Source organism: Labeo rohita, chromosome 8 (genome assembly GCF_022985175.1).
Source record: "Labeo rohita strain BAU-BD-2019 chromosome 8, IGBB_LRoh.1.0, whole genome shotgun sequence".
Taxonomy (NCBI): domain Eukaryota; kingdom Metazoa; phylum Chordata; class Actinopteri; order Cypriniformes; family Cyprinidae; genus Labeo; species Labeo rohita.
In genome coordinates this window covers 31,252,390-31,280,239 of record NC_066876.1, presented here as the reverse complement: position 1 = coordinate 31,280,239, position 27,850 = coordinate 31,252,390, and the positions used below count along the sequence as shown (strand labels likewise).

The 27,850-nt window shown below is 30.5% G+C and overlaps 3 protein-coding genes across 4 annotated transcripts; 1 reads left to right on the top strand and 2 right to left on the bottom strand.

Annotated features, from left to right (window-relative positions):
- Window positions 1-513: 513 nt before the first annotated feature.
- sprb (sepiapterin reductase b) lies at window positions 514-4,011 on the bottom strand. Its single transcript, XM_051116785.1, has 3 exons — window positions 3,681-4,011; window positions 2,090-2,380; window positions 514-909 (listed from the first exon to the last, which is right to left on the bottom strand). The coding sequence occupies exons 1-3, from the start codon at window positions 4,009-4,011 to the stop codon at window positions 722-724; spliced, it is 810 nt and encodes a 269-aa protein (XP_050972742.1). The 3' UTR covers window positions 514-721.
- smyd1b (SET and MYND domain containing 1b) lies at window positions 3,966-22,552 on the top strand. 2 transcript variants are annotated; one of them, XM_051116779.1, is made up of 12 exons: window positions 3,966-4,054; window positions 6,387-6,533; window positions 6,645-6,933; window positions 8,982-9,158; window positions 11,477-11,690; window positions 11,771-11,901; window positions 13,739-13,777; window positions 15,899-16,094; window positions 19,203-19,295; window positions 19,374-19,537; window positions 19,626-19,794; window positions 22,065-22,552. In XM_051116779.1, exons 3-12 carry the CDS (start codon window positions 6,719-6,721, stop codon window positions 22,218-22,220), a joined length of 1,554 nt encoding a protein of 517 aa, XP_050972736.1. In that variant the 5' UTR covers window positions 3,966-4,054; window positions 6,387-6,533; window positions 6,645-6,718; the 3' UTR covers window positions 22,221-22,552. The 2 variants fall into 2 exon arrangements, with proteins under 2 accessions (XP_050972736.1, XP_050972737.1); XM_051116780.1 differs by lacking the exons at window positions 3,966-4,054; window positions 13,739-13,777 and having other exon boundaries at window positions 5,768-6,533.
- A 2,148-nt stretch (window positions 22,553-24,700) lies between these two features.
- LOC127169994 (fatty acid binding protein 1-B.1) lies at window positions 24,701-25,441 on the bottom strand. Its single transcript, XM_051117713.1, has 4 exons — window positions 25,320-25,441; window positions 25,064-25,236; window positions 24,894-24,986; window positions 24,701-24,814 (listed from the first exon to the last, which is right to left on the bottom strand). The coding sequence occupies exons 1-4, from the start codon at window positions 25,384-25,386 to the stop codon at window positions 24,761-24,763; spliced, it is 387 nt and encodes a 128-aa protein (XP_050973670.1). The 5' UTR covers window positions 25,387-25,441; the 3' UTR covers window positions 24,701-24,760.
- Between the last annotated feature and the right edge of the window lie 2,409 nt (window positions 25,442-27,850).

Here is a 27,850-nt window from a genome sequence, read left to right as displayed (position 1 = left end):
TATTTGTGCAGGAACACCACTAGATGTCCTCAGCTGCTTTATCAAACTCCACACAGCTGGAGTCATAGCCACAGTAAAAGACAATGAATCCCTGAACATTGATTTATTTATTCCTTCTATAAAAACACTAAGTATTTCTAAAAACATTTACAGATTTTTAAAGGAGAACTCCACTTCCAGAACAACAATTTACAAATAATTTGCTCACCCTCTTGTCATCCAGGATGTTCATGTCTTTCTGTCTTCAGTCATAAAGAAATGATGGTTTTTGAGGAAAACATTTCAGGATTTTTCTCCATATAATGGACTTCACTGGTGCCCCGATTTTGAACTTCCAAAATGCAGTTTAAATGCAGCTTCAAAGGGCTCTAAATGATCCCAGCCGAGGAAGAAGGGTCTTATCTAGCGAAACGATCAGTCACTTTTTTTGCAAAATAACATTTTTTATACTTTTTAAGCACATAAGAGCCTGTGCTACACAAGCTTATGTGCTTAAAAAGTAAAATCCTGAAATGTTTTCCTCAAAAACCATAATTTGTTCATGACTGAAGACAGAAAGACATGAACATCTTGGATGACAAGGGGGTGAGTAAATTATTTGTAAATTGTTCTGGAAGTGGACTTCTCATTTAAGACCTAAAAAACATTACAAATCTATCAGCAACATATTATAACATTAGAAACATCTGTGAACGTATGTACAGTATGAAAGCCATAAGCGTTAGAGCTCATAGAAGTCGAGATGAGCGCCGGACGGGTAGTTGTTGTCCAGCAGGAGCTTCATGAGTTTGGCTCCGGACTCCTCGCAGGAGAGCAGCTGGCCCTCGGACAACATGGAGAAGGAGCGGCGCAGCTGCGGATCTCCGGAGAGACAGCGCGCCTGCAGCTGCATGTCTGTGTCCAGAGGACCTGCGGATTACAGTGAGTCCCTCATCATTTCATGATTAACTTCCTCTATGAAATCACTGTAGAAGCACACATCAGCCTGTTATCTGCCTGTCTCTCAGTTATCTGTCTGTTATCAGCAGTGTGCTTTTTTTCTGGTGTCACATTGTCCCACACTGTTTTTTGTCATCCAAACACCTTTGAGCTAAAATATTTACTTGTCCCCTTGAGATGTTATTTTGAGAGTTAATATTTCATCATTTTTACCAAAATGTAAATTAAAATTGAAAAATATTTGTCTTATTTTTACATTTTTATGATTTCATTTTTAGTGTTTGTTGTTTGTTCGTTTTTAGTTGTTTGTTGGATGGTTCAATTTGAAAAATTTGATTTGAGTTGTTTTTATTTTCAAAATAGCTATTTTAATTGTTAGATTTTAAATGGTTTAATTTTAAGTATGTGTTTATTTTAATAGTTTTATTTTTAAATAATATGTTTTAATTTTGCATTTTTATGATTTTGTTTTTCCTGTTTTATTTTAATCATTTATATTTTAAAAATGTTTTTATTTTAATTTTTGATTTTTATGATTTAATACTTAATGTGTTTTTGTAATTAAATTTTTTGTTTTGCTTTAGTCATTTATATTTAAAAAATATTTATTTTAATTTATGATCTTTTGATGATTTAATACTTAATGTGTTTTTAAATTTGTTTTATTTTAAATTATTTTAATTTGACATTTTTATGATTTAATTTTATTTGTTTATTTGATTGTTTGATTTTTTTTCCCGAAATAGCTATTTTAATTTTTATCTTTTTAATGAGTTAATTTTAGGTCAGTATTCATTCAGTTTTTATTTTAAAATTTATTTTAATTTGACACTTTTATGATTTCATTTTTCATGTTTTATTTTTAATAATTTATTTTAATAATTTATATTATTTATTTATTTATTAATACTTTAATGATTTATTTAATTTATTTAGCATTTTTAGTAAGTGCTTTAATTTAATTTTTTTGTTTTTATTTATTTATTTTTATTTACGGGAACTTAACATTTTTATAATTTTGTTAATTGTTAGCTCATGAAGCAAAATTTGGGAAATGCTTTAACAAACAGAAGCAGTGTTACTCTACTGAATAACAGTGTCATTTCTGCATGTATGTTTGTGATAAATCAGAGCGATCCTCAGCACTCACCGGGGGCGTAATTGAGCACTCGTACGTCCGGCTCCTCCTCGGCTAATACACGAAACATCATGTCCCGAGCGGCTTTACCGGTGCAGTACAGGACCCACGACGGGAAGGGCTTCAGCGCACACAAAGAGCTGATGTTCACCACCGTACGCCGCAGACCCAGTCGACGAGGAAACGCTTGCAAGACGCCGGCCGTCAAACTGAGCACACCACTGACGTTCAGGGACAGGTAACGGTTCACCTCGGCCGGATCCGTGAACATCAGAGCAAAGCGAGACACGTCGCCCAGAGAGCCTGAAACCAAAGAGAACAAACTATTGCACACGTTCTTCACATTACAAGAGAAAGATCAACTTTCACCGCGAACAACTGTCTTGTTTTTTCAGTACAAATATCTAAACATCTTTAAATCAAGATACATTTACTGTAAAAGCTAAATGACTTCAGATATAACGTCCTTTTTTCTAAAAATTTATTAAAAGTAAGCAAATTTACGGTTAAAACAAGGAAAATATGTGACAATCTTGTTTTCCTTTTGACTAAAGTTTATTTTTCTGGCCTCCTTGACTTGTTTTAAGCTTAAACTCACTTAATTTTGATGCGTTTTTCAGAAAACTTGATAAATTTAATACCTTGATAACTTGATAAAGCCATTTTGCTTCAAGTAAATGTGTATATTTAAGAAAGTGTAAATATTTGTACTGGAAAAGTAGACAAAGTAGTAAGAAAAACATATTTTGCAATGATTAAAATTAATTTATTAATGTAATAATAAAAAAATAATATTATATTTTAATAAATTATGGGTTTTGAATTTAAAAATGTAAATAAAATATTTTTTAAAGAATTACATTAAAAATAAGTTTAAATTACATTTAAATTAATAAATAATACATCTAAAAGTACAATACTAAAATGTAAATGTTTCTTGATTTAAGAATGTTTTTATTATTAGGATTGGAAAACAAGACAAAAATACTAAATCAATAGTAAAAAAAAACAAAACAATTAAAATTCAGTTAAATAAAAAATAAAGTAGTACAAAATAAATTAAATTTAAAAGTAGATTTGTTTTAATTAACGTTTTATTGATTTAAATTAAATTTAAAAATAAATTTTAGTAAGTGTTGTATTGCTATTATTTTTCCTTTCTATTATTCTAAAATTAGTTAAACAATTTAACTAATTAATTAATTTAATTTTTTTTTAAAATAAAAATAAATAATATATAAATTAATAAAAATTTTAATTAAGAATGATATATAACATATTTAACAGTACAGTACTGTAATGCATCTGTAATTTTTTTTATTTAGATATTTGTGCTAGAAAACAAGACAAAAGTACTGAGTAAGAAAATCTTTTTTTTTTTTTTTTTTTTTTTTGTGCGGAGCAATACAAACTCCAGCGTTTTTTTTTCTGGCCTATAAATATTTAAATATGTAAATATGTAAAGACAAAAGCAGCAAGAAAATCATATGTTGCAATGTATAAAAAAATAAGATTAATTAATTAAATATAATTTAATAATTATATTTTAATAATTTGTTTTAATATAAAAAAATGTAAATAAAATATAAAAACTTCAGCACACCTGCGTTGTTGATCAGAAGTAAGTGGTCCATTTCAGTCACTGAAGTCTCTTTAGCTGCATGAACCGTTTTTTCCACGCCTTCCTTCTTTTCCAGGTCTGCTTGCACGCAGCGGACGTCCAGTTTGTTTTGTCTGCCGTACAGGGTTATGATGTCCTCCTTTACCTGGTTCAGTTGGTCTGCGGTTCGGGCGACCAGCATCAGGACGGATTTGGGCTTCAGCAGGCAGCTGAGCTGGAACGCCAGCGTCCGGCCGTAGCCTTTGGACGCACCTGTGATGATGCACAGAGCTCTTCCCAGATCCCCAGGCTCTTGAGAGATCACGTCTTCCATGTTAGGATGCTGCGGAAAGCCTTCAGATAAAACTGGATGTCGGGTGATGATGCATCTCAGCAGTGTGTGGCGCTTTATATCAAGTGACTACAAGAGAAACTAATCTGTTTCATGCACTGAGTCACAAAAGATCATTCATAAAAAGAGAGTAATGCTGTTAAATCATGCGTGAGACTGTAAAACATGATGAGTTCTGCATGATCGAAAAGTATAGCATGTGCTGTTTGTTCATGTGGTCGAGGCAAAGCAAAGTTTATATATATATATATAACACATTTCATACACAACGGGCATTCGAAGTGCTTTACATAAAAGGAATTAAAATAATCATAAAAAATATATATAATAATATATAATAATCACAACAACGGACTGGTTTATACTGGTTCTGAACTGGTCCAGAATGGTTTATACTGGTTCTGTGCTGGTTTAGACTGGTTTATACGGGCTCTGAAATGTTCCAGACTGGTTTATACTGGCTCTAAACTGGTCTATACTGGTTTATACTGGCTCTGAGCTGGTCAAGACAGGTTTATACTGGTTCTGTGCTGTAGAGATTGGTTTATAGTGGTTCTGTGATGGTCCAGAATGGTTTATACTGGTTCTGTGCTGGTTTAGACTGGTTTAAACTGGTTTTGTGCTGGTCCAGACTGGTTTATGCTGGCTCTGAACTGGTCTGTACTGGTTTATACTGGTTCTGTGCTGGTCTAGAATGATTTATAGTGGTTCTGTGCTGGTACAGAATGGTTTATACTGGTTCTGTGCTGGTCCAGACTGGTTTATACTGGCTTTGAAGTGGTCCAGAATGGTTTATGCTGGATTTGAGCTGGTCCATAATGATTTATAGTGGTTCTGTGATGGTCCAGAATGGTTTATACTGGTTCTGTGCTGGTTTAGACTGGTTTGTACTGGCTCTGAACTGCTCTATACTGGTTTATACTAGTTCTGTGCTGGTCCAAACTTTTCTGTACTGTCTCTGAACTAGTCCAGAATGGTTTATAGTGGTTCTGTGCTTGTCCAAACTGGTTTATACTGGCTCTGAACTGGTCCAGAATAGTTTATAGTGTTTTAGTATTGGTCCAGAATGGTTTATAGTGGTTCTATGCTGGTCAAGACTTGTTTATACTGACATTGAACTAGTCCAGAATAGTTTATGGTGGTCTGGTGCTGGTCCAGAATAGTTTATTCTAGCTCTGAGCTGGTCCACATTGTTTTTTACTGGTTCTGTGCTAGTCTAGACTGGTTTATGATGGCCTGGTGCTGATCTCAGCTGTTTATACTGAATCTACACTACAAATCTACAGTATTTTGGTCTTTTTTTAAAGTAGCACAGCGTGTTGTATCTGTAGTTGTGGGAACTGTGATAAATTTTATTTTTCAGGATTCACAGATCATTAGAAAGTTCAAAAGAACAGCATTTATTTAAAATAGAAATCTTTTGTAACATTATAAATGTCTTTAGTGGCACTTTTGATCCATTTAATGCGTTCATGATGAATAAAAGTTTCCACAAAAATATTGTGCAGCACAACTTTGCTAATAATCATAAATGTTGAGCAGCAAATCAGCATATTAGAATGATTTCTGAAGGATCGTGTGACACTGAAGACTGGAGTAATGGTGCTGAAAATTTAGCTCTTCATCATAGAAATAAATTACATTTTAACAGATATTCACATAGAAAACAGCTATTTTAAATTAAAATAATATTTCACAGTTTTACTGCATTTTTTATAGCTTTGCTGAGCAGAAAAGACTTCTTTCAAAAACATCAACCGATCATAATGATATGAAACTTTTTACCGGCAGTGTAACTCTTTGAAAATGACACTGAGTTTCATCCAAAACACTTTCAAACGAGAAAGACAAGCATTTTATTATACAGGAACCCACAAAAAGAGTGAAGCAGAATAACAGCCAGAGCAGAAGTGTAAATGCGGAACAGGAGAGAAATGAGATTCTCTTTCATTAAGTGCACAAGCAGAACTATAGTAATAATTAAATGTGAAATATATTATCAGTCTAAACCAACACAACAAGCGTTGAAGATGGCCGCTTGTGCCATTTATCTAATATCCGTCCCTAATAAGATGTCAGTGTGTTCTCATGTGCCGGTCAGGAGGACACAGAATACGGTTGCTCTTGATATTCCTGACAAATGATGTTGTTTTGTTTCTTAAACAGTATATTCTCATCTCATATAGTATATTTTTCTTCTGTTCTCTTTCTGTAGTGGTCATTACTGAGTAAATGTGTCCAAATGTTTGACCAGTTGTGTTGCTAGACAGTTTGTTTCATCACAGTGTTTGTGAATTGATTTAGTCAAGTATTTCACATTTTTCTTCTATAACATGGTTCTGGATTTGTGTCCGAAGGACCCAGAATGTGTCGGGGGGAAGGAAAGTGCTGGAACGCATGCGGCCCGGCGGCTGGCCAGCTGTCTTTTCTCCTCTCTTGACTGGCGGCTCCAACTGAGGGACAAAAATATCCTGCTGGACCCAGAACGAGGCTTTTACGCTGAGGTAAAATGTGCATTTATATGAAAAGTGTGTGAATGTTTGACACCTGTAAGAGTGTTAAATCTCATCCAGCTGTAAGTGTTGCACGCCATACATTCTGCTTTCTTCACAAAGCTCTGGACCAATTGACAGGCGTCCCGTCTGTGGTCTCGCACCGACACCTCCACACCCCCCTGCTGAACCCCGACATGGTACAGCTGGAGGCTTCGGCTATTTTAGTAAGTGCTGGTGAATCCCAGCTGCCATACAGAAGCTCATTGGCATCAGTGAAGACGACAGACATGGAGTTTGTGGAAGTGTTTGACTCTCCAGGGAAAGGCAGAGGTCTGCGGGCCATCAAAGAGGTCTGGGCTGGAGACGTTTTGTTCGCTGAACCACCTTTCGCTTCAGTTGTCTTTGACAGGTAAGAGCCCAATGAAACATGATGGAGAGATGAGTGATGGATTATATGAAATTGCTGCTCAAAATGTAATACTGTTACGCTAGTGTTCAATCAGTGTATTGCATCTTTCATTTTAGTAATTTTGTTTTGTGTTTTTCTATAGTTTTCATTCATTTTTATTTTACTTTTAGTTAATCTAGTACATCAAGATAATCTAAATTAAAATGAGAAATGTCGCCTTTTATATTTTATTTTATTTCAGTTCACATTTATGTATTTATTTTAGGTTGTTAGAGTTTTTTATGGTTTTAGGTTTAGTTTTAGTTGACTGCAATATTCCTGCTCCAGAGCATAAGCGGCATATAAAATGTAACAGATTTCAGATATGAAGATGAAATGATCTGAAAAAAATTCTAACCAATGTGATTGAGATGCAGTTAACACAAAGGGCGAGAAATTAAAGAGTTGAAAGGGGTGAAGCTGTATTATGATCATAATATCATTAGCTAAAACTAAAACCATAAAGGTTGGTGTGGCTTGAAATACCTGAAATGTAAAATAAGGAAATAAATAAATAATCAAAATAAAACTACAATAAAATAAAAATAATAAGCACTACAATAAAAGCAAAGAATTTAAAATTTTAGGCTGATTTAAAAATGTATTTAAAATTTACGAAAACAGTTAAAAAAAAAATTATAATACATAAAGTACAGTGCAGTTCGTTCATTTAGTAAATGCACAGCTGAATCATTACCATTAGCTAAAATTAAAACCATTTAAACCAAAGATTTGTGTTGCTTAAAAAACCTGAAATGTAAAATAAGTGAATAAATTATTAATAATAAAGCCATAAAAAGAAATAATTCTATTACTTGAAGTAACTGAAATAAAATATGAAAAAAATCAAATAAACCCCTAAATTCATTAATTGGAATAAAATAAAGTAAAATAAAATATAACAAAAAGTTTATTTATATTGCACATTTCATACACAGAACCATTTCATTCTATTACTTGAAATAACTGAAATAAAATATGAACAAAATACAATAAACCGTTAAAAAATTCATTAAATGAAATCAAGTAAAAAGTAACTGAAATCAAGTCAAATCAAATATATTTTGTGTATTTTATTTCAGCTAGTTGCCAAGGCAAAATTTCTCATTTTTACTTAAATTAACTTTAAGAACTAGAGTAGACTAAACCTAAAAATGTATTTAAATATTTTGTAAAAACATTAAAAAAAAATGAAATTACCAAAACTTTCACTAAAATTAAATTGAGAGTAAAAAAAGTATTTATTAGTCTTATTTAATATTAATTTCAACATTTACTTATGTGTTATTAAAGTCAAAATTTGTGTTGGTTAACATTAGATAATACACTGTGATTTAACATGAACAATGAACAGCTACTTTTATTAAAGTTAACAAAGATTAATAAATACTGCAATAACTGTATTGTTCATTGTTTGTTTATGTTAGTTAATACATTAACAAATATTAACAAATGACACCTTACTGTAAAGTGTTTCCAAAACTATTTTTTACTTAAAAATTCCATATTTAATTCAATGTGTTTCTTTATAATTATTTGTGAAATTTACAAGCAAAGTGAAAATTGTTCTAAAATAAATACTACAGTGTAATTTTCTTAGTGTAATTCAAAACTACTAAAATCTATGAAGGTACATCAGTGATTATGATTGATTCAGGGGTCAATTCAGTGGTGTCATGTGCTCTGTGGCTGCTGATGGTCTATATATAACTTTAAGATAATTGGTGTGGCGTTTCCAAACCTAAACCCGTCTAAGAACAGCCTGTAAAATCAAGATTAGATTCACAAATCTTTTTAGCTCACCATGAAGAATCAGTTTTCCAATAGAGCTTGCTGCTTAAAAAATAGTATGATTCATCATGAAAGAATGAGATAAATGGGTCACCGGTTACAAAACAAGGGGAAAAAAATACTACTAGAAGTGTTTGGAATGTTTTTCTGGACTATTTCTTGGAATGTTGAGAGAATGCGCTAATCAAACATTACTGTATGTGTTCTCTGTGCTGCAGTCACGCCGCCAACATCTGTCACAGCTGCTTCCGGCGGCAGGAGAAGCTGCAGCGCTGCGGTCAGTGCAGGTTTGCACATTACTGCGATAAAACGTGTCAGCGCGCTGCCTGGGAAGAGCACAAGCAGGAGTGTGCAGCCATCAAGAGCTACACCAAAGCACCCAATGAAAGCGTCCGGTAGGAGCCTGAACACTTAATGACCTTGTGTTATCAATGCACATTCAAGATTTATGTCCAAAAGCATGAGTTGCACGTCCTGCTGGCCTCTGACCAGAATAAGGAAAATTATGAAAATTCTTTATGAACAATATTTTATATAAAATATGAATTTAATGAAATATGTTGAACTCTAAACTTGCTAGAAAATCAAAGCCTATCTCTTAATCTATTAATCTAAACAAGTTGGGTTCCAAATTTGAGGTTGATATCTCAAAAAATGAGCTTTCAGGAAGATTTTGTTTGGGTGTAGTACCAGATTTTCCCCATTAGATGCCAGCAAAACTCCACTGGTGCACACTGTGGTTGGATTTGTGATTTGCAGTAGAGTTTTTTTTTTCTTTTCTCAAATATTACAAGAGCACACACAATTTATTTTATGACATGCATACAAACCACAATCTGACATCCATACCAGCACACCCACACAATTATAGCTGCATTATTTATCCAGTTGGCTCTATAATATGCAAAAGCAGAAAACAGGAATAAAGCGAGTATTTGCTATATAGGCCAAAACTAAAAAAAATGCCACCAATCAAAAAAAAAAAAAACTGAAAAGGACAAAAATGTCCAAAAGGTCACACAAGGGTTAATGTTACTTTGCTAACAAACTATTTTTTATTATTTTCATACATTTGTGATTTTATTTTTTTCACCTTGTTTCACGTTTCTAATTAAATATTTCCAAAATTATCCAAAAAGTAATGCTTTTTCATTCAAAAAATTGCACGCCCTAACAAAAAAGTAATCTTGAAATTAAAATTAAAATTAATTTATTTTACACTGCAAAAAAGTATTTTCCTCCTTAGTATTTTTGTGTTGTTTTCTAGTATAAATATCTAAGAATTCTTGAATCAGTATGGATTTACTTGACAAGTAAAATGACTTAAGATATTATGTCTTGTTTTCTGAAAGAAATATTCAATTTGTAAAAAAGCAAAAATATCTGCCAATGGGGTAAGCAAAAAATCTTAAATCCAAGACTAAACAAGATTATTTTTCTTGCCACACTGGCAGATATTTTTGCTTGTTTTAAGCACAATTTGGGTCATTTTTCAGAAAACAAGACATAATATCTTTAGTCATTTTACTTAAATGCATCCTGATTCAAGAATTTTTAGATATTTATAAAAAACAAGACAAAAATACTAAAGAAGAAAATTATTTTTTGCAGTGTAAGTATAGTTTAAGGCTGTTAACATATTTATTGACATTTCGCTTGAGACCTACTGATATAAAAACTGTAATTAAACTTTATCTGGAGCACTACTTTTTTTAAATTTTTTTAAATTTTTAATATTTTTACAATTCTTAATATTAAGCCTAAAATATGTTTTAATGTCACATTTGATGAGAACTGTATGATCTTTAAATAACATTGGTCTTTAAATGCGAAATATTTAAAATATACCTAAAATATACTTGCAATACACTGCAAAAAATGCTTTTCTTACTTAGATTTTTTGTCTTGTTTCCAGCCAAAATATCTAAAAGTTCTTCAGTCAAGAAGGATGTAAAAATTATTGTCTTGTTTTCAGAAACAAAAGTTAAAATTAAATGAGTTTTTGCTTGAAACAAGCAAAATAATCTGCCAGTGGGGTCAGAAAAATAATCTAGTTTACTGCTTGAAATAAGATTATTTTGCTTACCCCATTGGCAGATTATTTAGCTTGTTTTAGGCAAAAATTTGCCTTTCTGAAAACAAGACATTAATTTTTATTTGTGTAGAAAATTCTTGATTTAATATTTTTTAAATAAATAAATTAAATGAATAAATACTCAGTATCCATTCTGCTATATATTTCATGTCTAAATATATTATTTATTTATTTATCTTATTTTGTATAATATATTGTGTATGTAATTTTATTCATTTTTAACTTGATTATATGTTAGTGTCAGTCATAAGTCTTGTTTTATAAAAAAAATCTCCAAATTAAGAGTTAAAACACATAAAACCAATTTAATTCAAAGGGAAAACAAGATAAATTTTTCCTGACCGCACTGGCAGATGTTTTTTCTTGCTTTAAGCATAAACTCGCTTCATTTTGATCAATTTTTCATGATATCTTAAGTAATTTTGCTTCTCATGTAAATGTATCTTGATTTATGTATCTTGATTTAGCTATTTGGACTGGAAAACAAGACAAAAATACTAAGGTTTTTTCTGCTCATTAAGTCTATTTTATGTGATATTTTGATGTTGTGCATGTATCCTTCATAGCATTCATGTTAATATGTGACAGAAATGATGTGAGATCTGTTGTTTGCATTAGTCTCGCCGCTCGTATTTTGTGGCGTATGGATAAGGAGGGAAGCGTGGTCTCCGACACGCAGCTGACCACCCTGGAGGAGCTGGAGGACCACATCTACGACATCTCTGAAGAAGACGCCAAGGACTTCAAAGTCGACATACACAACTTTCTAGACTACTGGCCCCGTTCGAGCAAACCGCACACGGTGGACAACGTCTCCCACATCCTTGGAGTGGTACGTCAACTTACAATCGTCACGTTAGGTGTTCAGATGTACACACGTATGTGCTGTAACTCATCTTTCATGTTTGTCAGATCAACTGTAACGGGTTCATGGTGAGCGATCAGCGAGGTCTGCAGGCCGTCGGCGTCGGTTTGTTCCCAAATTTGTGTCTGGTGAATCACGACTGCTGGCCCAACTGCACCGTCATACTCAACAACGGCAAGTAAGTCGAGAAGCGTCGGTCTTCACATCCTCTGGTGGAGCGTGAGAGCAGACAGGTGAAAGTAACGTGGGTGGGGGAGGAATCAGAGAGAAGATGGTATGAGGAAGTGATAGTCTGAACTGAAAGAGGCGGGAATAACCATGCAGCTCATGTGATTCAAGGTTTCCATGAAAAGCTTAGGTTAACCGAAATACTGCGACCTGTGTGTGCCATACGGCACAGAGATCATTAGCGTTTGCTATGTACATTCATTTTGGTCTAATCACATTTGTGAAATGTCAGTCAGCACATGATGTGCAGAAAAGAGCTTCTCGGTCAAAACGATTCAACTGAAAGAACACAGAGAACAACTTCTGATGCAGGGAAACGAATTACTTTTAGTGTAATTTTAATGTTATCAATTTTATCATTCACATCAGATACACTAGTATTCAAAAGTTTTGGGTCAGTCTTTTTTTTTTAAAGAAATTTATATTTTTCTTAAACAAGGATGCATTAAATTACTTAAAAGTGACAGTAAAACATTTATAATGTTAAAAAAGATTATAATATACAAAATATATTAAAATTATAATTTACAAAAGATTAAAAAATGTGATAATTATAATGTAAATGTAATGTATAATGTAAAAAAAACTGCTCTATAAACTCAGCTAAAAACAGCTGAGGTAGTAAAAAACAGTTTAAAGCAGCTAAAAACTAGCTAAAACCAGATCATTTACCCCCTCAGCTTAAAACCAGCTGATTTAGCAAAAAAGTTTTAGAAAATCAGCTGGAACCAGTTGATTTAACAAAAAATGTCTGATACCAGCTAAAACCAGATGATTTAGCAAAAAACTACCTGATTCAGTAAAAAACAAAAACAAACAAAAAACAGCTAAAACCTGGTCATAAAATGAAAACCCTATCATTTACCAAAAAACTGCTAAAAAAAACAGCTAAAAGCAGGTAAAACCATCTAAACCAAGTCAGTTGATCTTGTAAACAGCTAAAGCCAGCTGATTTAGCAAAAAACCCAGCTAAAACCAGTTTAAACCAGCTTAAAATCATCTGATTCAGTTAAAATCAAGTTAAACCCAGCTTAAAACCAGCTAATTTAGCAAACAGAAAAGTCTTAGAAATTCAGCTAAGGACATCTGAGTTAGTAAAAAACAGTTTAAAAGCAGTTAAGAACAGCTGATGTAGCAAAAAAAAACAAACAAAAAATCAGCTAAAACTAGCTGATTTAGCAAAAAACTCAGCTAAAACCAGCTTAAAACCATCTGATTCAGTTAAAATCCAGTTAAACCCAGCTAAAACCCAGCTTAAAACCATCTAATTTAACAAAAAAAAATCCACAGCTAAAAACATCTGATTTAGTAAAACAACTGTTTAAAAGCAGTTAATACCAGCTGGTTTAGCAAAAAATCAAAACAAAACAAAAAATCAGCTAAAACCAGCTGATTTACTGAATAGCTGGTTTATACTTGGTTGGTCCTTTAGCAGGTCTCCCAGATTGACCAGCTAAAAAGTGGCCAAAACTGCTTTAAAACCAGCCTGGGAGATCAGCCAAATTGTAATAATATTTCACAATTTTACAGTATTTTTAATGAAATAAATTTTGGTGAGCAGAAGTTTTTTTCAAAAACATAAAATGGTACCAACGTCAAACTTTTGAATGCTAATGTGTATGTATAATAAAATAAATTTCCACCTCCAAACATAGCGTGCATAATGAAGTGCATTGATTTCTCATGCAGTTATTCACTGTTTAATGTGAAAAGGACAGCAGGATTTGATTGATAACAGTATCCTGGGAATCGGTGGCTTGCAAACGGCTTCTTGCTTTGTGTTTCAGTCAGTCGGCTGTCGATACTATGTATCACTCTCAGACGAGGTGGGTCCGTTCAGCTCTACCTCTGTTCTTCAGATCTTCATCTGTCCGCTTTCTATCATCACATCCATCACTCCACATAATCAACTACCCAAACACAGCCAAAAAAACATGACACGACAACCTGGGCTAAACCCAAAATCAAATACAGATGTTTTTCAAAATTAAACTTTAAAACAGCTTTCCATGCAGAGGTGAGTTAAATTGTCATCATTTACTCATGCTCATGTTTTCATTGAATCCTTATACTGTATGTTCCACTGAAGAAACTCAGTCGAGCAGGTTTGGAGTGACATGAAAGTGAATAAATGATGACAGTTTAAAATAAAAGTCTGAAATATCCCTGTAATGATGAGTAAACAGCCCAGCGCTGTGATATAGACGCTCACTGAGGTGTTTTGCTGTAATGGCGAGTGCTGATGGGTGGTTGGTCCTTTTGTTGTCTCTTCTAATCTCTTTCACACCTAATAGCAGATTCTTCCAGCACATTTCTGTCTTGACAGCTTCCACAACTAATTACCCTTTAATATGCAAATATATGTGAGTTTACGACTTCCTGCACTCGTCTCAAACAACATTTGTCAGGTTTGTCTGTGTGTGGCATTGGGTCTCATTCACTCATACAAACACCGCAAAAATTATTTTTGTCTTTTTTTTTTCAGTACAAATATATAAACATTCTTAAATCAGGATAAATTTACATTTACATTGCAGTGCTGTACATATAGACGTATTTATTTATTTATTTTAATTTTTATGTATTTTTATCTAATTTTTAATTTTTATCCAATTAGTTTTTCTGAACAAACGTATCAAAATGAAGCAAATGCATAAACAAGAAAAATATTTAACAATGAGGGTAAAAACCTGGGAAAACGGCTATTTTTCTGACCCCACTGGTAGACATTTTTCTTGTTTCAAATTTACTTTTTATGCATTTTTTAGAAAATGTTTTAAAATACATTTACTTGAGAAGCAAAGCGACTTAAGATATTTAGGTTTTTTAAAATAAATAAATAAATAAATAAATATTTTATTTTTCTGATCCTGTTGGCAGACTTTTTTCTTATTTTGATCTCAATCTTTTATGTATTTTTTTGTTTTTAGTAAACAAGACTTCTCAGGTAAATGCAAAATGACTTAAGATAGACTTGTTTTTCTAAAAAAAAATGTATCAAAGTTAAGCAAATGCATAAACAAGAAAAATATTTAACAGTGGGGGTCTAAAAAATAAACGTGGGAAAACGACTATTTTTCTGAGCCCATTGGTAGACATTTTTCTTGTTTTAAGCATTAATTTACTTTTTATGCATTTTTCAGAAAATGTTTTAAAATACATTTAGTTGAGAAGCAAAGTGACTTAAGATATTAAGGCTTTTAAATAAAAAAAAAACAAAAAAAAAAAAAAAAGTTTTTTGAACCCAGACCCTTTTTTCTTATTTTAATCTCAAACTTTTATTTATTTTTTTTTTTCAATAAAAAAGACTTCTCGAGTAAATGCATCTTGATTTAAAAAAAATTGAATAGTATTTTTGTCTTGTTTTCCATTAAAACTAAGTAAGAAAATATTTGGGCAGTGAATTTGTGTGTAAATTCTGCGTACAAACATTTTAATAAAGAAATCCAAAACGTTTGTACTAAAATTTATTATAAATTTAATTATAAATTTACATATATAAATATATATATACATATACAATATATTTCGTTGTATACAGTGAAAGAGTAAAAAAAGCTGCATTATTTCAGTTTCTCTGAATAAAAACGCAAATATGCATATATACAGCATTATTGTGTTTGAACTGGTTTTGAGGACGATGTATAAATGTGAATATGAATAATCCAGGCAATTACTAGTGAATAAGACCCATTGTTTTTGTGTCTGCTGTCAGATCAAGCTAAGATGTTGTATATGATCATCATGTGGGTCTATATACAAAACGACTCTGTTTTCAGCCTAGTTAGTGTTTCTTTATGTGAACTTACTTGATCTGGAGGGCCTGTTGAGGCAAGATCTGGTTGTGAGATCTGCTGAAGGACTAGTAGACTAGTTCTGTGTCCTCTGTCATCTGTTTGTTTTTAATCTCTTCCGTCAAAAGCCCACTGATTCCGTCTCTGTCGCAGAATTGAGCTGCGAGCTCTGGGAAAGATCAACCCCGGAGAAGAAGTGACTGTGTCGTACGTGGATTTTCTGAACCTGTCTGAAGATCGCAGGCGTTTGCTGAAGCAGCAGTATTTCTTCGACTGCACCTGCGAGCACTGCACCAACAAAATCAAAGACGACCTCAAGATGGCCGGAGCAGAGGTGGATGGAGTGAAGGTGAATTAAATTGCCCTAAAAAGTAAAAAGCAAAAAAAAAAAAAAAAAAAAAAAGTTGACTTTATCTCAAAATTCTGACTTTTTTCTCAGAATTTCATGTTTATAGTTATAAATTTGCAATTCTGACTGTTTTCTTGAATATTAAGTCTAAATCTCGTAATTATTGACTAAATATTGAGTTTAAATCTCGCTGTTCAAAGTTTATTTCTCAGAAGAGACATAATCTCAGAACTTTGAGGAAAAACTCAGAAGTGCAACTTTTTTGCAATTGTGAGATAAAAAGACCATTTGTCATTTTTATTTCTGTTTTTTTTAAATATATTACATTTTTAAAATTTAATTACATATTTTTAAAATATATATTTTTATTATATTTTTAAAAATATATTTAGAATACATTTTATTACATTTGTATTAATTTTTATTTCACTTAGTTATTTTAGTACTTCAACTTAAACTAAAAAAAGAGAAATATCAGTGGCAAGTAGATTAAATATTTTGGTGTGTTTTTAGCATTTTATTAGTTTTTCTGTTTTGTTTTTTTTAAATATATTTCATTTTTTATTTTTATAATTTTTTTTAGATTTTTAACAAATATATATATTTAAAATATAGTTTATATATATTTTATAAAAAAGAAATATCAGTGGAAAGGAGATATATTTTTGTTGTGTTTTTCTCATTCCTAATTTTTCTTTCTTCTTCCTTAATATATTTAATTGAATTTTAATTATATATTTTTAAAATATATATTTAAAATATATTTAATTTTTAATTCATGTTTATTTTACTTCTGGTTATTTTAATACTTCAACTTAAACTAAACAAAAAAGAAGTATCAGTGGCAAGTAGATGAAATATTTTGTTGTGTTTTGTCATTTTTATTGGTTTTTCTGTTTTTTATTGTATTTAATTTTTACATTTTAATTACATATTTTTTTAATATATATATATATATATTTTTTTTTTAAAGTTATATATTTTTAAAAAAATCTATTTAAAATGTTTAATTTTTAATTTTCTTTTCAATTTTAGTTATTTTAGTACTTCAAGTAAAGAAAAAAAAAGAAAAATCAATAGCAGGCAGATGAAGTAAATTAATTGCAAGTTTTTTTCACTTTAGTAACTGTTACTAAACTGTTGTTTTATTTTTTAGTTTTAGCAAGAAATAAATGGATAGGCAGGAAATGTAAAGTTAATCACTCAAATTTCATGGTTTACTTTATGCACAATAAATTATTTTGTGAGATTCCATGCATAAATAAGTGATGGAATATAATATTTTAATATAATATTCAGTATATAATAAAAAAATAAATAATAAAAAATAAAAATAATCAAAAGGATGACAATTTTTCCACCTTGAATGAATCCAGACATCTTTACATTTTACACTTCTGACTTTTTTCCTTAAAAAAGAATGTAAACATAGAATTTTAAAAAAACAAAGTGAGCTGTATACTCTTATAATTATTTATAACTTTTTGCAATTGTATGTAATTCTAAGATTTAAAAAGTCACTATTTTTTAAATATTTTTATTCTGTGGCATAAATATGACTATACATCCATATCATATAAATACTGCTAAACTCACAGTACTGCATTGGATTTAAAGGGATAGTTCACCCAAAAATGTTAATTCTGTTATCGTTTACTTGCCAAACCTGCATGACGTGTGTAGAACACAAAAAGAGGCTGCTCATGAGAGCAGAGTCAGTGAGAGCAGAAAGTAGACAGCCATAAAAAACAAGAAAGTCCTATGAAAGCATCATAAAAGCAGATACGCTGCTAAATGTCTTACGGTTTGGTAAAGCTTGAACGTGAATAATGATGACACAGTGTACACTACGTAGTGTCGTGTGCAGTCAGTGAAGCGTAACAGAAGTACACATGAATGAATGGTCAGATATGAGTGTGTTTCCAGCATTCACACGTGTCACATGTCCGTCTGCTGTCCTGTGGGTCTGGAGAGATTAGTGCTGTTAAATATAGCAGTCCTTCAGTCAGTCCACTAGATAAGGAGCAGAATTCCAGTCTGAGACGCAGGCTCGTATTACTGACCCATAGAGTAACATTATAATGAGACACAAGAGAACAGGCCATTTCTTCATCTGAAACACTTGTGTGTGTTTGTAGTGTTCAGATTCTATTTTATTCAGAAAGATGTGTTGTGTCCACAACTGCAAACTGAGACTGAATACTCCTGCCATTGTTAAATGCTAGTTAGGATGTTATCTAGTTTTAAATATATATATATATATATATATATATATATATATATTTATTTTATTTATGCTATTTATTAAATTATATTTAATAATTGGATGTCTGACTGAATGGAGTAACTTTGTTTATTTATTTATTTTTTTAAGAAACCATTTTTTTTTTTTTTACCTTTTTTTCTGTCAAATAATTTGTTAAATGCTGCTGTTCATTCAGTTATATAAATTAGGGTGTTTTTTAGATTTTTTTTTTAGAATCTTTGTTTAGATTGTTTAAATGTGTGTGTGTGTGTGTGTGTGTGTGTGTGTGTGTGTATATATATATATACACACATATATATATATATATATATATGTATGTATGTATGTATGTATATGTATTATAATTAATAAATAAGTTCATTTCACTTCAGTAAACCAAATAGTTGGTTCAGTGCTGCTGTTCATGTATTTACATGAATTAGGATGTTGTGTATTTTATTAAATTAAAGTATTAATTAATTTTTATTTTATTGTTTTTTATTTAAAATATTTTTTATTTTAATTATTTATTTTTTATTAAATTACTGTTAAGAATTGGGAAGTCTGAATGACTTGGTTCATTCAGGGAATCAATTAATCAGTTAATTTCAATGAATTTTAAAATTATGCATAGTAGTAGCTGAACAGTAGTTGTGTTTTTATTTTATTTTTATTTTGTCATTTTATTTTAGTTTTCTTAAATTGATCTGTATGTTTTTTATTTATTTATGTATTTATTTATTTGTCTTCAGTTTTAGTTTGTTATTTTAGTACTTCAACTAAAATTAAACAAAAAAGAGAAATGTCAAAGGCAACTAGATGAAATAACAGGTTTAATGTTATATTTAATTTCTGCTGTGAAGGTGCCAGAAGAAAAGGTGAAAGAAATCACAGAATACAGCCGGACGATGCTGGAAAAGATGGAGAAGGCCCGGATAGAAGCCAATTACAACGAGGTATTGATGAGTTTTCGCACAGACGATCTGCACCGCAGCAGATAAAAGCGCAGGTGTTTAATGTGAGCATTTGTGCAGGTGGTGAAGATCTGCCGCGAGTGTGTGGAGAAGCAGGAGAACGTTCTGGCCGACACACACATCTATCAGCTACGCATGTGGTGCACGCTCAGCGAGGTGCTCTCATACCTGCAGTTCTTCGAGGAGGCGTCGACTTACGCCCGTAAAATGGTGGAGGGATACATGTGAGTGACACGCCTGTGAGCGAGAGCTTTACTCAGTCATGCCTGGTTAAAGACACCTTCATATATGTGTGTATGTGTGTTGAATCAGGAAACTGTACCATCCCAATAACGCTCAGCTGGGAATGGCCACGATGAGGGCCGGCGTGACGCACTGGCAGGCCGGATTCATAGAGATCGCTCACGGCATGATCTGCAAGGCCTACGCCATCCTGATGATCACACACGGCCCAGCACACCCCATCACCAAAGACCTGGAGGTAAACATCAGACTCACCCTGTTAAAGACTGTGTTAAGTCCTCTCGTCATTTACTCACCCTCATTTCGGTACAAACCTGTTTCATATTGATTTGGCCTTCAGTGGCATTGGAAATATAATTTTTACAAGTTCAGAGCAATTTAATTAATATACAATTGTGGTTTTCATCAAGATTTATTCAATTTTTTTAATTACTTATTTTTTAATTAATTAGTTTGATTAATAGTATTTTAGGTTTCACTTTTAAGTTTTGCTTTCATTTTAGTTACGTTTTGTCATTTTGTTTTGTTTTTGACTGATATCTTAGTAAACGTTTGAAATATTCAGTTATTTTCTGAAACTCAAGAAGAGACCAACATGAAATTATTCTTTTTTTCTCCGAATAAATACTGGAAAAAGCAAACTCATTAAAAAGTTTAAATTTTCATGAAAAAATTCATAAAATGATTAATAAAAAAAGACAAAATAAAAAAAATAATAAAATAAAAAATTATATTTTTTCCAAGTTCAGTGCATGATGTCATAATGTATGCATTATATACAAATTACTTTATGCAAAATGCATTAAAAGTTTTTGTTTGATACTATCCATAAGTAATAGAAATGAAAATAATATAAAGACAATATTAAATATATATATTTAGCAATAAAAAATATAATAAAAAATGTTTCTTTAATAAAAATAAATTATTTTGTAACATACCATGCATAAGTAATAGAAATGTGTTATGAATATAACATAATAATATAATATAATATTATTTTAATAATATATTTTAATATTGCTAGATACATTCACGCATACATTTGTAATAAACAATATTTGTATGGTTATTTTGATTAATAGTTATATATTAGTTTTACTTTTTTTGAGTTTTACATTCATTTTAGTTACAAAATTTTTTGTAATTTTGTTGTATTTTTGTCATTTTAGTTTAGTTTTTTAAAATATATCTATTTGATTTTTATGTTTTGTTTTGTTAATTTTATTTCAATTTTAGTTTTATTTATTTAGTACTTTAACTTGAATTTTAAAAAATTAAATAAAAATGTATTAAGTTTATTTTATTTCAAATAACAAACATGTTTTTATGGCTTTCTAGGTAGTTTTAGCAAGAAATTAGCTTATAGGCAAGACAAGGTAAGATTTACTTTATTTTATAAGGTACCATGGATAAATTGCCAATATAATATTAAATATGTGTATATATACACACACACACACATATATATATATGTATATATGTGTATATATATATATATATACATATATACATATATATGTGTGTGTATATATATATATATATATATATATGTATATGTATATATATATATATAATAAATTAAAAAAATATATATAAAAATTAATACAAATTATTAAAATATTTTTCCAGCATCAATCCATTATGTTATAATATATACATATAAATATATACAAATTACTTTATGTAAAATGCATTTCAAAAAATTATTTTGTTTGATACTATGCGTAAGTGATAGAAATGAAAAGAATATAAACTAATATAATATTAAATATATAGTATATTTTTAACAATAAAAACATAAAATATAACAAAAAGGATTTTTCCAAACTTGAATGCATGATGTTGTTATATGCATTACTTTATGCAAAACAAAAATGATTTTGTAAGGTACCATGCATAAATAATAGAAATGGAAATTATATAAAAATAATTTTAACAATAAAAAATATTAAATATAATAAAAATGATTTTTTAAAAATTATATGTTGTTTAATTTATGCAAAATAAGTGATGTTAGATGCATGCATAAATACATAATAGAAATGAAAATTATATTAAAATAGTATAATCTTAAATATTTATATTTAATAATAAAATATGAAATATAATGAAAATGAAATTTAACTTCATGATGTTGTAATATATCCATTTTATATGCATTACTGTATGCGAAATAGATGATTTTGTTAGATACTATGCATAAATGTGATTAAATCATTAAAAATAATTAAAAAATAATGTAATATTATATATATATATATATATATATTTTATATATTTTACTAATAAAAAGTAAGAAAACATGATACAAAGATTATTCCAATGCATTATATGTCAAAAAATGAACGCCTAATTCTGATACACAGTACAAGCTTCCCAGGTTCATTTGAAGGCAACATATGCATGACTTTTATGCTCCAGAAAAGCACTTGTTGAGCTTGTGTCACTGAAAAAGAGCATGTGTTTGTATGGTAGCGTTTGACAGCTCCTGTCTCCTCCCACCAGGCCATGCGCATGCAGACAGAGATGGAGCTGCGCATGTTCAAACAGAACGAGTACGTCTATCACTCCATGCGTGAGGCGGCACTCAAGAACCAGCCCATGAGGATGATGGCAGAACCGGCCACCGACAGCATCAAGAACCTGTTCCGCAGGAAGTGACCGAACCGCACCGTCAGCATCCGCTGTGACGAATTAACACGCTCAGGTCAACGCTACACTCACAGACACGTCTACTGTATGCATTTAGCAGACGCTTTCATAAAAACAGAGGAACAAAAGCAGCAGCATTCAGAATTTATGCAGTTAGACATCTAGATGAGGAAGCAAACCTCACATAGCGCTGCTTCGAATTTAGCATTTTCTAGATTAATTTCTCTACATGATGATTGTGTGACTCCAGTAAGGATTTTTTTAGACTCTTCTTTGTTTTTGAGTGTCATTTTGAATTGTAAAGTTTTTGTAATTAAAATTTCTTGAGGTTTAAAGAAGGATGTTTGTGGTTTGACTTTAATTGCTCTTTCAGTGCTCAAGACATTCGAACGAGTTATACGTCATTAAACGATCAACTTTGTCTCAGTAAGTCAATTCGGAAAGGTGCAAAATCATGCTTAAATCATTTGATAAGAAGTGTTTGAGTTGTTTTCAGACTGATATCCTGGTAAAAGATTGAGGTAATGGGTTATTTTCTGAAACTTGAGAGGAGACACACATTTTTTTTTTTTCTTAGAAAAAAACACTGGAAAAAGCGAACTCAAGTCTCAGGTTTAGCTCACTGTAATGAGAAACAACTGCATTAATAAGATCTTCAATGTGTTTTTTCACCCCCCAAAATAACTCGAGTGTTATTTTAGAATCATTGAGATATAATTTTTGTTCATATTTTGAGTTAGATTTTAATGTTACATTTTCTGATTTTAATTTTAGTTATAGTTTTAGTAATTTTGTTGTGTGTTTTTGTCATTTTTATTAGTTTCGATCATTTTAAAATAAGTTTATATAGTGTTTATTAAATGTTTTCTAATAGTGTTTTAGTTTTAGCTCCTGTACTACTTCAAATTCAACTAAACAAACATCAGAAATGTTGCCCTTATAATATTTTAAATTTGAATGATTTATTTTTTTTGTTTTCATTTAAATTTTAATTATATACACACACACACACACACACACACGTTTGTTTTTGTGAATTGTTGGGACTTTCCATAGACTTCTATAGATTTTATACTGACCAAACGATATTGTCTATCCCCTAACCCAACCCTAACCCTAAACCTAGCCCTCACAGAAAACATCTTTGCATCGTTACACTTTCAGATAAGCATCATTTACTATTTTTAATCATTTTTTAACATTGTGGGAACTGTAATTTCAGGTTTTACTATCCTTGTGGGGACATTTGGTCCCTGTGTAGCAAAAACAAGTACACACACACACACGCACACACACACACACACAAATTGTGATTTTACTTTCATTTTAGTTAAAGTAGTTTTAGTAATTTTGTTGTGTGTTTTTGTAATTTTATTAGTTTTGGTCATTTTTAAATATATTTATGTAGTATTTATAATTTTTTTTTTAAAATAGTTTTAGTTGATATAGTTTTAGTTATTTTAGTACTTCAAATTCAACTAAACAAAAATCTGAAATGTTGCCCTTATAATATTTTAGATTTGAATGATTCATTTTCTGTTTTCATTTTAATTTTAGTTAAAGTTTTAGTAATTTTGTTGTGTTTTTGTCATTCTGAAATATTGCCCTTATAATGTTTTAGATTTGAATGATTCATTTTCTGTTTTCATTTTAACTTCAGTTAAAGTTTTGTTCTGTGTTTTTGTCGGTTTTATTAGTTTTCATTATATATATATATATATATATATATATATTTAAATGTATGTATTTATTTATTCAATGTTATTTGTTTATAGTTGATTTAGTGTTAGTTATTTTACTACTTCAAATCATAATACTTTAGATTTGAATTATTCATTTTCGTTATTTGTTTTAGTTTTAGTTCTTTTACTACTTTGAATTGTTCATTTTCTGCTTTCATTTCAATTTTAGTTGAAATTTTAGTAATTTTTTGTCATTTTTAAATGCTTATATAGTATTTATTAAATGATATTTATTAGTTTTAGTTAAATCTAAATCTAAAAATCTGAAATCTGATTATTCATTTGCTGTTTTCATTTCAATTTTAAAGTTGCAGTTTTATATATATATATATATATATATATATATATATATATTATATTTTTTTTTTGTACTTTGAATTAGACTGAACAAAAAATCTGAAATCCCCTTATAACATTTTGCATTCCATTTTGTTTTCATGTTCATTTGAAAGTTTTAGCAATTTTGTTGTTTTTCTCATTTTTATTCGTTGTTATTTTAAATATATCTACATATAGTTGTTTTGCATTTAGTAAATTCTATTCATTAGCTTTAGTTTAATTAGTTTTAGTTATTTTGCTTTAAGTTAGATTAAACAAAAATCAGAAATGTTGCCCTTGGCAATTAGCTGAAATAAAATAAGTGATCTTTTTTAACTTTGTTTATCTCAAGTAAGGTAAATGAGATTTTAGCTGAACACATGCACAACACAAACCTTCTGTTTCAAATAATACAAATAAATACACAGATCTGATTTAGAAAAATCTTTAATAAAAAAAAACTCAAATTATGGTGAGTGCGGTGTGTTTTTACGCCACGCGTTTGCTGATGCTCTTGTAGACGAGGCTGCCGAGAGTCAGAATCTGAAACGCAACATCGGTCCAATGAGTTTAATTGAGTAAAACATCACATGTGCTGATGATAAACGCTGATTTTACTCACATTGACCAGTGTGTTTTCATCCACCATCTCTGTGACGGATGTGACTTTGTTCAGGACGACCTTCAGCTTGTTTCCCTCTTTATTCACAACAGCCTGGAACACAAAGCACATCATTATCATTATTATCAATGCAATCAATTGCTCATAAAATCCTGTGAGCGCAGCCTCACCTTGACTTTCTCTCCGGTCAGCGTTTCAAACTCAGACTCCCGTCCGATGGTGAAGATGTTGGTCAGGACTTTGGGTCCGGTGGTGATGACCACTTTAAAATGATCTCCCTTCTGCTCGATCTCAGACACGCTCTTGATGTCCTTGCCTTTCTCAATCAAATCATCAGGAAGACCTGAAACAATAATCAAGTGATGAGCAATGCATGCAACTGTACATTTTAGGAGATCCATGCATTCATTTTAGATTTCGACTCACCGACAGCCTTCATGAACTCCACGAATCCCTCCTGACTCTCCAGCTGATATTTGCCACTGAACGACATGATGAACGGTGAATGTAGAGTAAATCCAGAGAGTCTGAAAAATGCCTTTATATCATCAAACATGCAGATTTATAATGATTAACCTGACCGGATGGTCCTGATTGGCTGATTACTGCGAAATCAGATTAAATGTCATGTGGGGGTAAAACAGTTCAGTCTGATCAGATCACGGCCTTCACCTTTGCCCTCAGCAGCATGACATCATCAGCTGTCTTATTTAGTGTCTGTGATGCACTGTGTTTTATTTTTTCATTTTCTTACTTTATATTTTTTTAATTGTAGTAATTTTGTTCTGTATTTTTGTTCATTTTTTATTTATTTAGCTATTTTAGTACTTCAATTTGAAGTCAATCAAGTTGCCTTGGCAATAGTTAAAATAAAATGAGTTTAAATGTAACATTTTATTTCAGTTAACATTCATTTTATTTGTGTTGTTTTGCCTATTTATTTATTTATTTATTTAGATATGTCTGTTATTTTTATTCATATTGTTTGAGTTTTAGTTTGAATTATTTTAGTACTTGAAGTTAAACTAATCAAAAATTGAAACAATGGCATGGCAACTAGCTGAAATAAAATGCATTTTTTTTTAGAATTTATTTTATTTCAGTTAAAATTTACTTCTCTTTTTTGCCAGTTTTATTATTTTATTAGTTTTCATTTTTGTTTAATATTTACAGTTTTATCCATTTTTATTTCAGTTTTAGTTTCAATTATGTTAGTACTTGAAGATAAACTAATCAAAAACGTGAATAAAAAATGTTGGCTTGGCAACTAGCTGAAATAAAACAACTGTATTTTTTTATACTTTATTTCAGTTAATATTTATTTAATTTTTGTTGTGTTTTTGCTAGTTTTATGAGTTTTTTTCAATGTATAGTTTTTTCAAATAGTTTTATTCATTTTTATTTCAGTTGTAATTTTTAATTATTTTATTACTTAAGGTTAAAGTAATCAAAAATGTAAATAAAATGTTGGCTTGGCAACTAGCTGAATGAAATAAGTAAAAAAAAAAAAAAATTATCACTTATTTTATTTGAGTTAATTTTTTTTTTTTTGTGCCATTTTTTTTTTATTTTTAATTTTTTTCAATGTCTATAGTTTTATTCATATTTAATTCAGTTGTAGTTTTTAATCATTTTATTACTTTAATTAATCTAATCCAAAATGTATATAAAAAATGTTGACTTGGCAACTTGCTAAAATAAAGTAAGTTTTATTTTTTATCATTTATTTTATTTGAGTTAACATTTTTTTTTTTTCAGTGTCTATAGTTTTATATATTTTTATTTCAGTTATAGTTTTTAAGAATTGTATTACTTAGAGTTAATCTGATCAAAAATGTAAATAAATGTTGGCTTGGCAACTAGCTGAAATAAAAAGTTTTATTTCAGTTAACATTTATTTCTTTTTTTATTTTTTAATGTCTGTAGTTTTATTCATTTCTATTTCAGTTTTAGTTGAAATTATTTTAAACTAACCAAAAATGAAGATTGTTTGCTTGCCAATCAGCTGAAATTTTTATTTCATATTAAGTGACCAAAATATATATTTTTATGGTTTTTATTTTTAAACCGTAATAACCCTGATCATCACACTCAGCTTGAACAACTGTAGAAATGTTCATCTCAGAATATTAATATAAATTATATAAATTATATAAATATTATTTATTTGAAAGTATCTGTTCCATATGATTCTCGGATGTTTCTCAGGTCAGGACGAATCATTGTAAATGATGTCATGCTCATGCATAAATGCCTGTGCTTTCTGCAGGTCAGGGATCAGTCATGAGTCTGATATAAATAGCACCTGTTTTGTGCTTATAAGGACAGATCTGTGTTTCTGTGGCCGCATCAACAAATAATCAGTGTGTCAAATGTCATGCAAATGATTTATAACTGCAGCATAAACAAGTCTTTCAGTGGCTTTGATACGGATCAGAAAACTGGCTTGTGGGGTTTTTCACGGGACGAAACATTCATGCCACATCAGAGAAAATATAGAGCGGCACAAATGCATCGTAAGCTTGATTTCTAAGCAGTACAACTGATTTCTGAGCGTCTGTGTGTCTCATTAGCAGCATCACGAGCGACGGTCGCTCTGCATTACTTCATTTGCACTCTGGACTGCATCTTTCAGAGCTGATTGATTATCAGTGTCTTATCGGGCCGCTCTGACTCTCATCAGCGCCTGCGTGAACAGCATGACACTTCAAACACTGATGCAGATAACAGCGTATTCACAATAAAACCATAAAACACGTCTCACAGACTGTGCTTTACACTGCTTATTAACACCAGTGTCATGTTAACTTTAAAAATGAGGTTTTTAAAAATATATTTAATTTTAGTTAATGTGCATTTTATTTTGAGTAATGAAGACGTTTTAGTTTTTAGTTAACAATAGTAACCCTGCTTAGGATGCAATGTGACATCCACACCACTTTGATGACCTTTGACCT